Consider the following 15580-nt stretch of genomic DNA (forward strand, 5'->3'; position numbering starts at 1 on the left):
CATTTGGGCCATCGGGTCAGCTCTGCCACCAAGCCTCTTGGTTCCCTTGGCCAAGCTCCTTTCTGGAGCCCGTGAAAGGAGAGGTGGGACCCTCTCGACTGGGCTAGCCTCAGGAAAGTGACAAGGGTCTTCCCCTGGAGCCTGAGTCTTCTCTCCACGGGAAAGATCCCAGGACAGGCAGGAGGAGCCCTTGGATGTGTGAAGCCCTGGGATGCACGCTGTGTGTGACAGAGTGTGTGACTCCGCGCAGCTGGTGGCCGGTGTCTGCGTGTGTGAAGTGTGAGCTCGTGGAGCGCGGGCCCCCACCCGGGCCGGGGGAGACAGCGGAGCCCGCGGAGGGGCGGAGCCTGCGGCGGGGCGGAGCCCGCGGCGGGGTGGGCTCGGGCGGCCGAGTCCAGGCGCTCCTGGCGTGGCTCGTGGTCGCCGGGTGCAGCTGCCCGGCCAGGGTGAATGGAGGGGCCGCCGCCCCCTGCGCCCCTTGGGGCCAGCGAGCGGAGGACAGCATAGCGGACGCAGCATGGAGCAGGTCAGCGGATGCCGGGTACGGGCGTGTGTCTGAGAATCAGGGCTGCGGGAGCGGTGACCCGGCGAGGGTGGGCGAGGCAGGAGTGATGACCGGACTCCGAGGGAGGGGTGCGGGCGCGGGAGCTCTGGGCGGGGCCGAGCTGGAGGAAAGGGATGGGGCCGTGCGACACGGAGCTGATGCACACATGCACACGCGCGCTCTCGGGGGCACTCCCCCATCGCGGATAGCCAGGGAGGCACGAGCAGAGGGTGCACTCTACACCCCCCCTCACATTTAGAAACCTCCATCTCCAGTCGGGAGGGCAAGCCCCCAGCCCCTGCTCGCTAAACCTAGGCCTGAGGGGACGCGAGCTCTGCAGAAGGAAGGGGTAGCCGTACAACTCCGTTGTCCCCCAGGTCCCCACCCTCCAGTGGGACTCAAGATACAGCGGCCCTTCCCCCTACGTGTCAAGGGACTTCTCCCAGCCTGTCTGCCTCTTCTCCCAGTTACAGCAGCTGCAGCAACTGCTGCCACCATTTCACGGCAATGAGAAGATGGGGTGGGCTAGGAGGCTCGCCACATGCGCCCCAAATGCAGCACTGCAGCCCTGGCCAGGTGGGCGGCTGCCTGCCTTTAACCCAGGTTCCTGGCTGGGGGCACTGAGGGTGCAGGCCAGGGGTAGCGGCCCCAGAGAGCCTGGCCACTCAGGTCAGTGAGCAGGGGGCCCCGATTTGGGCTGTGAGCCCTGACTCTAAGAGGGGCAGCAATGGATGGGGGTGGAGTGCCCTCGATGCTCCCAAGGATGCTGCTTGTATGAGGTCCGTGGGTGGGGTTTGGAGTGGTGGAGTTGGCTTTTCTGTCACTATAGATGTGCGTACCTGGAAGTGCTGAACCTGTCCACATAAGCATCTTTTCCCTGCTCTAGGCTCCTTTCAGGGGCTTAGCCTCCACCAGTTGGTGTGGGGTCCTGGCCCCTCAAGATCCGTCCCCTCCCACTGAGCTCAGGCCCCCTACACTGTTGGCATAGGGGTTCAGGCACGGGCTACCTATGGTGGTGGAGAGTCAGCAGATGGATGAGCCTAGATTCTGGAGGGTTGGGAGGCATCCAGTGCCCTGGGTTTCTTTCCTGGGCCGGCTGAGAGCTTTGGGGCGGGGTCATGGGCTGCTCCGGTCTCCGGGCCTGTTTGGCATCTTGGCCATTAATTTAAATGGCCAGTGGCAGCTCCCCAAGCACTAGGTCTGGTTGGGGGAAGGAGACACAGCTCCTCCTTTTTATTGCTGGGTACTGATGAGCACACTAAAAAGGCCGGGCGGGGGAGTTACTAAATGCTGCTGAATTCTTTAATATAATATAAGTTTAATGTTATATGAATTTCACTTCCTTTTTTTTTTTTAAGGAGGGAAGGATAGGGCCACTGTTCCTGTCTTCTAGCCCCCACCCAGGTACTCCTCCAGGTGACCTTTGCTCCAGACTCTTCCCTTTTCTCAAAGGACAGGCCTTACCAAGGCCACTGTCATCCCTCCCAGGGAGGAGAACAGGACAACAGGACGTTGGACTTTCTTTCCTTCTTCTTCTTCTTCTTTTTTTTTTTTTTTTTTTCTGGTGTCCCTATGTAGCCCGGGCTGGGTTCCCTAGTGCTAGTGTTACAGGAGTGGATGTGTGGGCCTGGCTTTAGGCCATGGGACTTCTGGCCCGGCTCTACACTGCTGGTAGGCCTGGAATGTGTGTCTCCAGGCTGCTCATGAGAGCTGCCAGCTATGGAGAGGGATGGCCTCTGTGGAAGAGCAAGGCTACTCAGCCTACGGCCTTCCGAATGTGAGCTCACTCTTAGGATGGGCGTGGGGTGGTGGGATTTGTGAAGGCAGGGTGGAGGTACTGTACGGCTTGACATGTCTAAGACCTTGGGGTTACCCAATGCCCAGGGCCCTGTCAACTTCTCTGCCAGTGGCTGGTGTTCGAAGCCACCGGAAGCATGGTTTGTAAAGGGGTGTTTCTGAAACCAGAGCTGCAGCAGCTCCTATTTTAAGTCTCCCATGTGCCGAGCCCCTCTTGTAGCAGAGAATCCTTTTATAGTGCAGGAGCCTCCCTGGTGCGCCGGCTTGGTATGTGTGGATTCTGGCATGTAGGGTTTCCTAAAGGGGAGCCTGTCTGGAATCTCTCCCAGGGGCTGGATTTGCCAGGTTCCCCCAATCTTGTTTCCAGCTCCGCCCCCTTTCCTCTCCATTGGACTCCCCTCTCTCCACCCAGGGCTGGCTCAGGGCCAGACAAAGGAGAGAGGGGCAGCTGCTGGGGATTTCCAGAGCTTCCAGGGGGAGGTGGGAGCCACCCACCCCTTCCTCCTCTCTCCTTCCCTCCCTCTCTTTCCTTTTCCTCGGCCCCCTCCCTCTACACTCCTCGCTCCGTCTACCCTTCCAGGAGGGAGGCATGAGAACGAAGCGGGACCCCTCCTATGTGGGGGCTAGGCAGAGTCTAGGTCCTCTTACAGAACTATAGAATCCCTGGAACAGGAAGGGTCTGGCTGGCCTGATACCCCTCGGCTCCCACAATGCCCTGCGGCAGAGAGCTCGGACTTACCATCAGACTTTGCTGGAGTCCTGAGTCTGAGCTGGGAAAGCCTGGATAAATTACTTAACCTCTCTGAGTCTGTCTCCTCATTCACACAGTGGACCTAATTATATCCGTCTTACAGTGTTCTCATGGAGTTGAATGAAATCAGATGAGACAGACCGTGAGACGTCATCATCACTCAACCCAGTTCCGTCCCTTTCCCCTCCGTCTTGGTGTTCCAGGGTACTGCGACCTTTGTGAGCCATTGTTTAGCATTGTTCTCATGCTCAGCCACTCAGGCCATGGCCCAGGGGCTTCACTGGCTGATGATGTACAGTTAGGACCCTGTTGCAGGACAGGGACCCCACCCAGGGCCTCATCTCTTTGTGCCACCCCATAGGTTTTCCTAATAGTCAGCCAGTTCAGATGGAGCAGGGTTATCACCTCCTGCTGTGACACTTGCCCAGGCTTCATGTGGCTGCTGCCAGCCCAGGGAAACTGCATCCTCCTGCTCCTGCTCCTAGCCAGCTGTCCAGGGGTGCTGGGCTAGGGGCCCCAGCTGTTTGGCAAGTCCCTAATGCCTTGGCCCTAATTTAGCCAGAGGTCCTTAACACTTCCCGAGTGTGTCGGATAGGATTTCTGGCAGCAGGGATCAAGTAGGAACTGGCATCTTTTTGAATGAATACTTTCCCCACTGACACCATTAAAAATTCTTTGTGATAGCCGGGCGGTGGTGGCGCATGCCTTTAATCCCAGCACTCGGGAGGTAGGGGCAGGTGGATCTCTGTGAGTTCTAGGCCAACCTGGTCTACAGAGTGAGTTCTAGGACAGCCAGGGGCTACACAGAGAAACCTTGTCTTGAATCCCCCGCCCCCAAATATTCTTTGTGATGCTTTAAGTCTTTAATCCCAGCACTCAGGAGGCAGAGGCAGGTGGATCTCCATCAGTTTGAGGACAGCCCTGGTCTGTCTAGCAAGTGCTAGGCCAGGTAAGGCTACATAGTGGACTGTCTCAAGAAACAAAGCAAACAAAAGGATATGGGTCTGCGGAGTGGACTCATGGGGTTACCAGAGCGTGCATCCCACTATTTCCCTCCTTCCTCAGCTCTTTGCCAGTCAAGGGCCTTCAAGGGTCTACGCTAGCCTCCAAAGGCCACTGCCTTCTTTTCTCAGTACCCAGCCTCTCGTTTTTCTCGGGACTGTGACTGCCCCTCCATTGCAGCCCCATCCCAGAGCATCCTTTGGGGGTCCATCACCCTCCCTAGAATAAGGGTTCCTTCAGGGTAAGCACACCTTCTGTTTCATTAAACTGCCCCACCAAATGCTTTGGAGATACAGACTGTGCAGAGGACAGGGTTTCCTTTGGGAGACTTTAGAGGATCCAGGGTGCCAAGACCAGCTCTCCGGTCTAGCCCTGCCCTCCTCTCTTCCTCCACCAGGGGGCGCTCGTTTTCCTTTATTGGAAGGGCTGCTGGAGAGGCCAAGTTCATGGCCCTTTGGCCCTTTAATCCATCGTTGCCATTTTATAGACAGTTCCTAATATATGGTGGCTCAAGTGATGGCTTCCTAATTTTTTTTTGAGACAAGGCCTTATTATGTAGCCAAGGCTGATCCAATACTTGCACTGTAGCCCAGACTAGCTTTGAATTGATGGCAATCCTCCTACATCAGCCTCCTGTATGTTGAATTACATGTATATGCCACCACACCCAATTCAGTTTACAAGGTTTTGACTTTACCATAGTGTAAAAGCAATATAACTTCAGCAGAAACCACATTCCATTTTTTTTTTCTAAAAATAAGGTCTCATGTAGCTCAGACTGGCCGATAACTTTATATATGTGGTTGGGGAATACCTTGAACATCTGATCCTCTTCTTTCCACTTCCCCAGAGCTGGGATTACAGTATGCACTACCACACCCAATTCACAAAGATGGAATCCAGGACTTCTTCGTGTGTGCTAGGGGAACAGTCTACCAACTGAGTTCCATCCTCCACGCTTGTATTTCAGCTTTTAAACCCTGACTTTTTCCTGAGGTGATGATGTGTAACCAGGTCCTCTGTGGCAGCACAATTTGCCACAGGGGGAAACAATCTGGACCCCGAACTGTTTGACTAAATCAGGGTGCTCTGCAGGATAGCTTGGAACAAGCAATGTCGACCAGGATGGCTCAGAACTCACAGGGATCCTCCGGCTTCTGCCTCCCCGGTGGGTGCTGGGACTGAAGGTATAGACTACCACACCAAGGCACTTAGGATGTTTTCAATGGAAATGGAACTGTGCATTAGTGGAGCATCCTTACAGTTCCAGGGTACTTCCGGTCTGTTGTTAAATGATCCTCCATGCCTCTCTCACTCACAGCCGGATGAGAGGCAAGGCCTTAAAGGGTGAGAGGGACGTTCAGAGAATGTGCTTGTCCTCAGTCAGACAACTACCTGGTGAACGGGACTGGGCATCTCAGCTCAGAGCTCCTATGATGACACTTTTTTTAAAGATGTATTTATCTATTTATTATGTATACAGTGTTCTGCCTGCGTCCCTGCACATCAGAAGAGGGCACTAGATTTCACTATAGATGGTTGTGAGCCACCATGTGGTTGCTGGGAATTGAACTCAGGACCTCTGGAAGAACAGCCAGTGCTCTTAACCTCTGAGCCACCTCTCCAGCTCCCTGATGGCACTGTTAAACTCCTTGCCAACTCAGGACCAGGCCCGGCACTGAGGGTCCCAGTGCTGTGTTGTGGTCTTCCTGGTCTCTGTCAGTCCCGGGATGCTTTTCTTCCAGCCACTCAGCTTCCTCCTGTGTGTCCTCAGTCTCTTTCCCAGGCACATGCTTTCAAATGCTTGGTTTATTTTTTAATTTTATTTCATGTGAATGGGTGTTTTGCCTGCATGTGAATCTGTGTACTGCATGTGTATCTGGTGCCAGTAGAGGGCAGGAGGGGCCGTTCCATCCCCAGGAGCTGGAGTTAAAGATGGTTGGGAGCCACCATGGTTGTGGGTGCTGGGAACTGAACCTGAGTCTTCTAGAAGAGCAGTCAGTGCTCCTAACCACTGAGCTGTCTCTCCAGCCTTCAGATGTTGTTGTTGTTGTTGTTTTTTTGTTTGTTTGTTTTTGTTTTTTGTTTTTTGTTTTTTGTTTTTTCGAGACAGGGTTTCTCTGTGTAGCTTTGCACCTTTCCTGGAACTCACTTGGTAGCCCAGGCTGGCCTCGAACTCACAAAGATCCGCCTGGCTCTGCCTCCCGAGTGCTGGGATTAAAGGCATGCGTCACCACCACCCGGCTGATGTTGGTTTTTAACAAAACATTTACTGATTGATTGATTTTTGTGTATATATTTGTGTGCACAGGCATGCATACCTGCCACTGTGCACCTGTGGAGGTCAAAAGACAAGTTTGTTCTTATTTCTCACCATGAGGATTCTGGAGATTGAACTCAGGCATTAGCCTTAGAGGCAAGTGTCTTAGCCTGCTGCACCATTTCGCTTGGCCCAATATTAAAAACTACAACAACATTGTTCTAAAGATATATTTATTTTATGCATCTGGGTATTTTGCCTGCTTGTATGTCTGTGCACTACAAGTGTGCCTGGTCCCTATGGAGATCAGAAAAGTGCATTGGATCCCCTTGAACTATAGTTGTGGGTGGTTGTGAGCCACCATGTGGGTGCTGGGAACTGAACATGGGTCCTCTTCAAGAGCGAGTGCTGTTAACTGCTGAGCCATCTCTCCAGCCACCCTTCAAATACAGGTTTAAAAAATTTGTTTATTGAGACAGGATTTCTCTGTGTAAAACTAGCTGTCCTGGAACTCACTCTGCAAACCAGACTGGTCTCTAACTCACAGAGATCCACCTGCCTCTGCCTTTCCAATGCTGGAATTAAAGGTGTACACCACCATACCCAGTTATTTTTAATGTTAGATGTGTGAGTGTTTTTTCTTTTTTGAGACAGGGTTTTTTTTGTGTGTGTAGTTTTGGTGCCTGTCCTGGATCTTGCTCTGTAGTCCAGGCTGGCCTCGAACTCACAGAGATCCAACTGGCTCTGCCTCCCTAGTGCTGTGATTAAAGGCGTGTGCCACCGCCGCCCAGCTGGATGAGTGTTTTACTGGATATATGTATGTGTACCACGTTTGTGTCTCATACCCAGAGGCAAAAAAATGGGTGCTGGACCCCGGAACTAGAGTCCTGGGGGTTATGAGTTGCTATGTGGGTGCTAGGAACCAAACCTGGATCTCCTGCAAAAGCAGCAGGTGCTTTTAACTGCCTAGCCATCCCTCCTGCTTCTCCCCGTCAACTCCTTGTTTTTTGTGTTTTTGAAGACAGGGTCTCATTATGTAGCCCAGGCTATCCTCAAACTTGCTGTCTAGACCACAATGACTTCTGACTTGTGATCTTCCTGACTCAGCCTCCCAAGTGCTGAGATCACAGACATGGGCCACCATGCCTGGCTCAGGGTGCCCATCCCTCATGTCTTCTCAAGTACCTGTTCTCATATGATTTTTCTCATCGTCCCACGCAAACATCAGACTGCCTTGCCCTGAGCTCACCTGGGTTGTCAAGTGTCCTGGCTTTCTTTGCCCAACCCCAACCCCACCACCCTGCTCAGGCCCACAGCCAGCCTCCCTGTAGCTCTGCCTGTATGCACAGTTTGATCTTCATTGGCTCCCACCCATCTGCCTGCCCCTAGAGGCTGGTGTTCCTCCAGGCACTGTCCTTCATGTGGTCACCTCATCCCTTCCTCTCTCTAGAGACTGTTCTACTACCTCCTCATCTCACTAGACTTCCACAATCAAGACTGTCTTCTGGAGAGGGACTGGATCCATGACTTAAGCAGCCAGTGAATATTCCACCAAGTGTGGATTAAGTACGTGGACTCTCAGGGAGGTGTTGGTGCACACCTTTAATCCCAGCAGAGGCAGGCAGAACTCTGTGAGTTCGAGGCCAGCCTGGTCTACAGAGCAAGATCCAGGACAGCCAGGCATACACAGAGAAATACTGCTTTGAAAAGAAAAGGAAAAAAAAAAGTATGTGGACTCTGGAGCCCAAATGCCCGGTTCAAATCCTGTGTGGGTTTGCATGAGATACTTACTTAGGTGGTGGTGAATGACTATAATCTTGAGATTATACCTGAGAATCTGAAGCAAGTGGGTCATTTGTTCAAGGGTAGCCTCAGCTACTTAGTGAGCTCCAGGCTAGACTAAGCTTATAGGTTGAGGACCTGTCTAAAAATAAAAGGCAAAGTAAAAGGAGTCTGGTAAGATGACTCGGTTAAGCGCATGCCATGCAAGTGTGGAGACCTGAGTTCAGACCCCTTGTGCCCATGGATCCAGGTACAGCTGGGGGCAGCAGCTTACATCTGTAAGCCAAGTGCTAGGGAGGTAGAGACAGGCTGGATCTCCAGAGTTCTGGGTTCAGTGAGAGACCCTGACTCAGGAAACAATGTGGGGAGTAGAGGAAGATAGTGTCAGCCTAGTCTCCACAGACACACAGAGACACACACACACAGATACACAGACACACACATACACACAGACACACACACATACACACAGACACATAGGGACACACATACACAGACACAGACACACACACAGATATACAGATACACACACAGATATACAGACACACACAGACACACATACACACACAGATACACATACACACACAGACACACATACACACACAGACACACACACAGACACACATACACACACAGAGAGATACACATACATACACACAGATACACATACACAGACACACACACATACACACACATACACATACAGACACACAGACATACACACAAACACACAGACAGACACACACACACACACTGTATACACATACACCACACACAAACCAAAAAACAAAAACCATAAATGTATTTAAGTTGGCTGAACCCCAGTTTCCTTATCCATTAAACAAAATAGTAAATACTGTGCATGGCGAAACCTTGATAACGTTAACTAAAGCAGAACTCACGATTTGGTGCCTGACCTGTTTACTCTCCTGGGATCATCCTATATAAACTGTCTTGAAATTGTTCTAGATTCTTCCATCTCCTTCCCCTTCACCTAGTAGGTTACCAAGTACCAAAGCCTCTGACATTTGTTGCTGGTCCCACATCCCTAACCTCCTTTCTTACTGTCCTTGGTTCCTGTCCTCACCGTATGCCTGAGAGAACAAAACACAGTACTACTTCAAGTTTCTGCCAGACCGGACCAAAACCTAAGTGCCTGAGCCTTACATCCTCCTGTTCCCTTCCTCATCCCTCCACACTTCCTGCCACACACCACCAGAGCCCCCCCTGCCTTTGTTCACGGGGAACCTTCTCCCCAGCTAGCTTCTCTCCATCCCCCGCATCCAGGTCTGCTCAGTCACCAAGCCCCACAGGGCCAGAGGCAACTCCATCAGGCGGCCCTCCTGTTTCCAGCCTTCCGTGGCTGCTCTGGGCTCTCGCCATAGACTCATGGGTTAGCAAGATCAGGCCACTGAAGGGAAGGAGCAGGACCTGATCTCTAGATCCCCAGGGCCACCTGCTACTCCCTCGCAGGTCCCATGCTTCATGGGGTAGAACTCTGAGTCAACAGCCATGACTGGACTGGTGGAGGGGTTCAGAAGGATGAGTTTGAAGGGGATCCCCCATGAGGATGGTAATCCAGGGAGGGTGCACTTGTCCCAAACTCCATAGAAGAGCCTACAAGGAAGAAAGTGGATCCTGGACCAGATAGTGGGATGTGCCGAGTCACACGGAGACAGAGGAGCTGGGGAGCCCGGAGAGCCTAGACGGGAGCGGGGGTGGGGGAAGGAGGCCGGAGGAGGAGATGGATAGCATGACTGGAAGGAGGGGGGCGCAGGTCAAGGTGCAGGAAGAGGTGGGAGGGGCCGCAGGGTGGGGGAGCGTGCACTTTCTGGGAAGTGGGAGGGATGGAGGAGGTCCGTGCTGTGCATTGTGGAGGGAGGAATTGGCCTGCCGGTCAGCGTGAGCTCATTTCCTCTTACCGCCTCCTGTAGGGTCTGAGGGCATCTGGCTCTGGAAAAAGTGAGCCAGGGGCACCCCAGGGGCCACCACCCTCCTCCCTGCCCCCACAGCCTCGGCTCAAATCTGCTCTCCTTACAGAGACAACCCTTTGTTCTGGGAGGAAAGGACCCTTGTGCCAGGGGGCCAATATGCCTTGCTACAACCGGAGGGAGCTCCAGGCAGAAGGGGCAGGAACTGGGACTCTGTTGAAAGTGAGAAGATCCAGGCATTGTGACAGATGACAGTTAGGTGGTGGGAGGGACTTGTTAGGAGGAGGGGGTAATTCTGGCTTCTGACCTTGATGGGGTGAAAGAAGTTAGAGAGGTCATTATAAGAGAATCTCTTTAAGTGCCGGGGACTTAAAGCACACAGTGCGGGTCTATCCGTGGCCTTCCGGCTCTCAGGAGGAGGGGCGGCCTGACTGATGTCCCCCTTCCCACAGCCTGCGTTCCGGAGCCTGAACAAGTAGCAAGGGGTGGGCTTGGCGACGTGGGTCTGTGGTGGTGGTGGTGGTGTTGGTAAAGCCAGCGTCCTTATGAGGTCTCCGGGTTCAGGGAGTGGTGTCTTTGGGGGACACTTATTCTTTATGCTTTGCCTGCCTTCCCTGAAATCAACTACTATTTCGTGGGGAAATCGGCTTTCCCCCTACCTCATAATCTGAAGAAAGGAATACAGAAACCTTTAAAATTGCAAGAAGGAGCCAGGTGTGGTGGCTCCTGGGAACTGAGGCAGGGACAAGGTTCAGTGCCAGTCTGCAGCACTCTGGCTCAAAACCATCAAGTCACACCAAAGAAAACCCGAAACGGGCAGGCGGCAGGCATAGTGCCATACCCTTTTAATCCCAGCACTCGAGAGGCAGAGGCGGGTGGATCTCTGTGAGTTGGAGGTCAGCCTGGTCTACATAGTGAGTTCCAGGCCTGCCAAGTCTACATATTTTATAAAAGAAGGAAGAGAGCCGGGCGGTGGTGGCGCACGCCTTTAATCCCAGCACTCGGGAGGCAGAGCCAGGCGAATCTCTGTGAGTTCGAGGCCAGCCTGGGCTACCAAGTGAGCTCCAGGAAAGGCGCAATGCTATGCAGAGAAACCCTGTCTCGAAAAACCAAAAAAAAAAAAAAAAAAAAAAAAAAGAGAGAGAGAGAGAAGGAAGAGAAAGACCCGCTCCCCAAACAAAAAATCCTGTAAGAAAGCTCAGGAAGAGGTCAGCATAGGCTGGAGGAAGAGGAAGGATGAGGGTTAGGTAGCAAAAAGAACTTTCCAGCTCAGTGGAGGACTGAGGTACTACACTGGATCGTGTGGGGGGCCTGTGAGCGGGGGGGGGAACAGGGTGGGGTTCTGTTGGAGGACTGGGAAATGAGTGGCTGGCTCAGGCCAGGAGTGTGTCTCTTTAGGCCTAACTCCCAGTGGAGCAGGGTAGCTGGGGGTGGGGGTGGGCGCGGGCGCGTCTCTTTGTAGGGCCCTTGCAGAGCAGATCTTCTCTGGACCAGAGGTCTGAGGCTCTGCACTCACGTCCCACAAAGCCTGGGACGTCTGTCAGAACTCCCGCCCAGCCCCGACTCTGCTACCATCGTGGCATCCTGTCTAAGAATCTTCCTGGGAGGAGGTTTTCCAGATGGACGGGGGTCATACCTCACACCACATCCGTTGTGCCTCAACTTCCATGAGTCCCTAGAGTCTCCGCCCCAAGCCTGTCGGAGGTGAGGTGGCTTCATCCTGTCTCGGCCACTCACAGGCTTTTTGGACCTCTGGGGTCCGTTCCCGACCCTCTCTAGCGTCCTTTCCTGGTGCTATCACTGGGTTCGGTGCCCTCATCCTCTTTCCATGCTCACTATGGAAAGAGCAGGCCCCCTGCAGCCCTCTCTCCAGAGGCTTCCCTGAGACCTCGTCTCTGGGCCAGGTTCGTTTCTGGCCCCTGGCTTCACGGTCCGCGTAGATCCCAGTCTTGGTTCCCTTGACTTTTCTGCGTAGCTTGTGGAAAGGCCCTGGCCGGCGCCGGGTCTGGAGCGTGGCTTGTGGGGCGGGGTGGGAGTAGGTAGGAGGAGCCGCACAGACCACGCCCCTCCGGGACCACGCCCCTCTGTCCCCGGCCCTCCGCCCCCTGGGCCCCGGCCCGTGCCCCCAACAGTGCCCTGGCCGCAGAGCCTCCGCTGCGGCCCGATGAATGGAGTCGCCTTCTGCCTGGTCGGGATCCCGCCGCGTCCGGAGCCCCGGCCCCCCCAGGTGAGGGCTCGTGGCTCGGGCCAGGCTGGGGCGGGACCAGGGGTAATGTCCGGGCTGGGGTCACTGCGCCCCCGTCGGTGGGCACCGCTGCGGGAACTTGGTGTCCCGTTGGGGAGTGGCAGGAGGGACAGCTGCGCTAGGCAGAGGCTGGCGGGGGCCGCCGCGCGGGGCTCCCCCGATGGGCCCGGGGCTACCGGGCCCGGGGCCACCCAGGCGGTGGTGGTGCCAGGCCCTGGGCGGCCGGGCAGCAGGGGTGGGAGGCCCGCGCCTTTTGTCCGGGATTTTCAGGCGGGGCGCCCGCCGCTGTTTCCTCTGCCCGAGTTTTCGTTTTCCGTTGGCGAGGCCCCCGCACAGCTGGAGCCACAGGGAGTGGGGGAGGGGTCCTGGGGCGGGACGTCCTCGGCTCGCCCCCTCCGGGTGGGACTGCGCTGTGGGCTGCGGGGGCTCGGGATGGGACCCCAAGCCCTGCCCGGCCCTCCTCCCCTCTGCCCGCTCCGGCTGTGGGTGGGTCCGGGAGTGGGGTGCCAGGGGCATTACTCAGCGCTGGGCTGCTCTGCTTGGGTTCTTTCATCTACCAGCTGCTGAGGCTGGGGAGGGGCCCTCACCTTCCCAACAGGGTCAGTCCCCTGCCTTGGAGTCCTGGCTGCTGGTCCCGCTCAGTCACCCCCCAGCCCACAGTGGCAGTACAAGCTGAAGCTGTACACTGTCTGGCCAGTAGTTTTCCTGGATTTGGAAAAGACGTTCCCTGGGATCCAGTTTGAGGGTCGAGGCCAGAACTGAGTTTCTCCTTTTGACACTCCAGCGGGCTCCTGTCCTCGGGGTGTTGGGCCCGCGGGCATGTACTTCGCAAACTCTTTAGGAGACTCTGGTGTCTGAACTGCATGTATTAAAGTTCTCCCTCAGTCGGCTTCTCTACCCCTCCCTACAGCCAATGTGTGTTTCCTAATTATAAACTTGAAATTCAGGATGGACAGGGGGCGGGAGGGGAGGTCATTAGGCTGGAGTCCTTCGGATGGATTCTCCCTCCACAAATAGCGCGTACTTCATCCCTGACCCCTTACTGTCTCCACCCCTACCCCCCTGTGGGCTACTGGTGGGTGGCCTTTGATTCCATGTTTTCCAAAGTGGCCAACGCTGACGGCAGGAGATTTGAATCTCCCCATTGCAGAACCAATCATTTGGCCTGCAAACTTGGCCCAAAGGCCCCCAGCCCTGGTGGCTTTTTCCCATTGCCCACGTATGTTTCGATCCACCCCCGGATGGCTGGGAACCCCAAGGCCTGTGTCCTAGGCCCTTACCTTCTCCTTTCACATGGTGAGAACAGTGGATCCCTCAGAGCCCTCGTGAGTGTGTAGGAAAGTGTTAGTGCCTATTTTATAGTTTGTTTTTTTCCAGACAGGGTTTCCCTCTGTAGCCCTGACTGGCCTGAAACTCAGAGATTCAACCACCTGCCTCCACCTCCGTGATTAGAGGTGTGAGGCATCATGCCTGGCAATGTTAGTGCCTGTTTTACAGATAGGGTCTGACCTAAAGGTTTGGTGGTATTGTTGGGTTGGAACCTGAGTTCTGGTGGGTACAAAATAAAGTCTGGGGATGGATGGGTTATTAGGAAGAAAGCTTGTATACTGCTGGGGTGGGGCAGGTTGTGTGGTTCCCAGCTGGAGATGAAGGAGCCGGACCTGGGGAACAACCCTTTTGTGTGGGTAGTGTGCATGAGGCTTTCTGTGTCTTCTCTCAGGGCAACCCTGAACTCATGACGAAAGGATGCAGTGATGCTGGCATGGCTGGGGGTGGGAGTGAGGGAGGGTGTGGTGTTACAGAGCAGGGCAGTGTGGGGGTGGGCAGCGGGTTGCCTCATGCCTCATTGCAAGGATACTTTGGAACTTCTCTTCTTGTGTAGAGTTAAAAGGCAGACTACAGCCGGTACGGTGCAGGCCTTTAATCCCAGCAGAGGCAGAGGCAGGCGGTTCAAGACCAGCCTGGTCTATGTAGGGAGTTCCAGGACAGCCAGGGCTACATAGAGAGACCCTGTCTATAATAATAATGATAGGTGGTGGTGGCGCACACCTTTAATCCCAGCACCCAGGAGGCAGAAGCAGGTGGATCTCTGTGAGTTCGAGGCTACAGAGTAGATGACTGGACTAAGTGTTGAGGTGAGAGACTGGGGCTGGCTATTCAGAAGAACTTCCAGGGCCAGGTTTGTGAGCTACAGCACCCTAGAGCAGCCTGGAGATGGTACAGGGATATATCCTCCAGTAGGTGGATTCCTGTGATGCTGGATTCCAATGCAGATGTCTAGAAAGATCCAGAGAACATGCAAATATATTCACACGAGCAAATACGTTAATGCTAGAGGTTTTTTTTTTTTTTTTTTTTTTTTTGCCAGAGACTCTTGCTGTGTAGCCTAGGCTGACTGTCTGTCTCAGCCTCTTCAGTGATAGCTGTGTTTTGGGTCAGGGTTTGAATAGCTTGTTCTTTTAATTGTCACAGTGTCACCTCGAGGTTGGTACTGTTTGTCATTGTCCCATCATACAGTTGAGGGTACCGAGGCACAGTGAGCTAATAGTGTGACCAAAGCTGCGATGTTCATAAAGAACAGAGTCAGGGGCTGGAGAGATGGCTCAGCGGTTAAGAGCACTGACTGCTCTTCCAGAGGTCCTGAGTTCAATTCCCAGCAACCACATGGTGGCTCACAACCATCTGTAATGAGATCTGGTGCCCTCTTCTTGCAGGCATACATGCAGACAGAACACTGTGTACATAATAAATAGATAGATAGATAGATAGATAGATAGATAGATAGATAGATAGAACAGAGTCAGGGAGGAAGCCCCCCCCCTCCCGGGTTCTAGCGTCACGTCTGGCCCTCACTGCCCAGCCCCCAGCTCTGTGCCCACTTGGTAGAGCCTACATCGAATCCTCCTCCTGCCGGATTGGAGCTTGCTTGCTTTTCTTGGTTGGTCATCAGGATGGCACAGCCTCAGGTGTCCCTCAGTGTTTGTGGGAGGGGCATCCATTCCTCGATCTTCAGCCTCCCTCCCCACCTCCCCAGGCTCGCCCCAAGCGCTCCAGGCCTGTGGCAGGCCGTCCATTGGCATTCTCCTGGTGGCGCATCCGCCCTACTCTGCTGGCTGCAGGGGTTCAAAGGTGAGGTATTGGCTTGGTCAGGGATTTAGACAAAGCCTGGTCTTAATTATTCTGGTCTGCCACCCGGACTCTGTCATGAATAGGGCCTGTGGGAGCTGGCACTGCCTCTCCCTACGCTCACCCCCCCCCCCCCTTCAAA

The 15580-nt window shown here is 54.3% G+C and overlaps 1 protein-coding gene across 5 annotated transcripts in view; it reads left to right on the top strand.

The window, feature by feature from the left end:
• Window positions 1-396: 396 nt before the first annotated feature.
• Window positions 397-15580, top strand: part of Arhgap23 (Rho GTPase activating protein 23) — a 102346-nt gene continuing 87162 nt past the window's right edge. For 3 of the 5 annotated variants that reach the window (XM_016008876.3, XM_076543263.1, XM_076543268.1), the window contains exon 1: window positions 12111-12294. In XM_016008876.3, coding sequence (XP_015864362.2) covers window positions 12232-12294 — 63 coding nt within the window. In that variant the 5' untranslated portion in view covers window positions 12111-12231. Of the gene's footprint in view, window positions 542-12110; window positions 12295-15580 lie in introns of those variants that run through there. The other 2 variants (XM_076543265.1, XM_076543264.1) reach the window with 2 other exon arrangements.

This window comes from Peromyscus maniculatus, chromosome 8 (assembly GCF_049852395.1).
Source record: "Peromyscus maniculatus bairdii isolate BWxNUB_F1_BW_parent chromosome 8, HU_Pman_BW_mat_3.1, whole genome shotgun sequence".
NCBI lineage: Eukaryota > Metazoa > Chordata > Mammalia > Rodentia > Cricetidae > Peromyscus > Peromyscus maniculatus.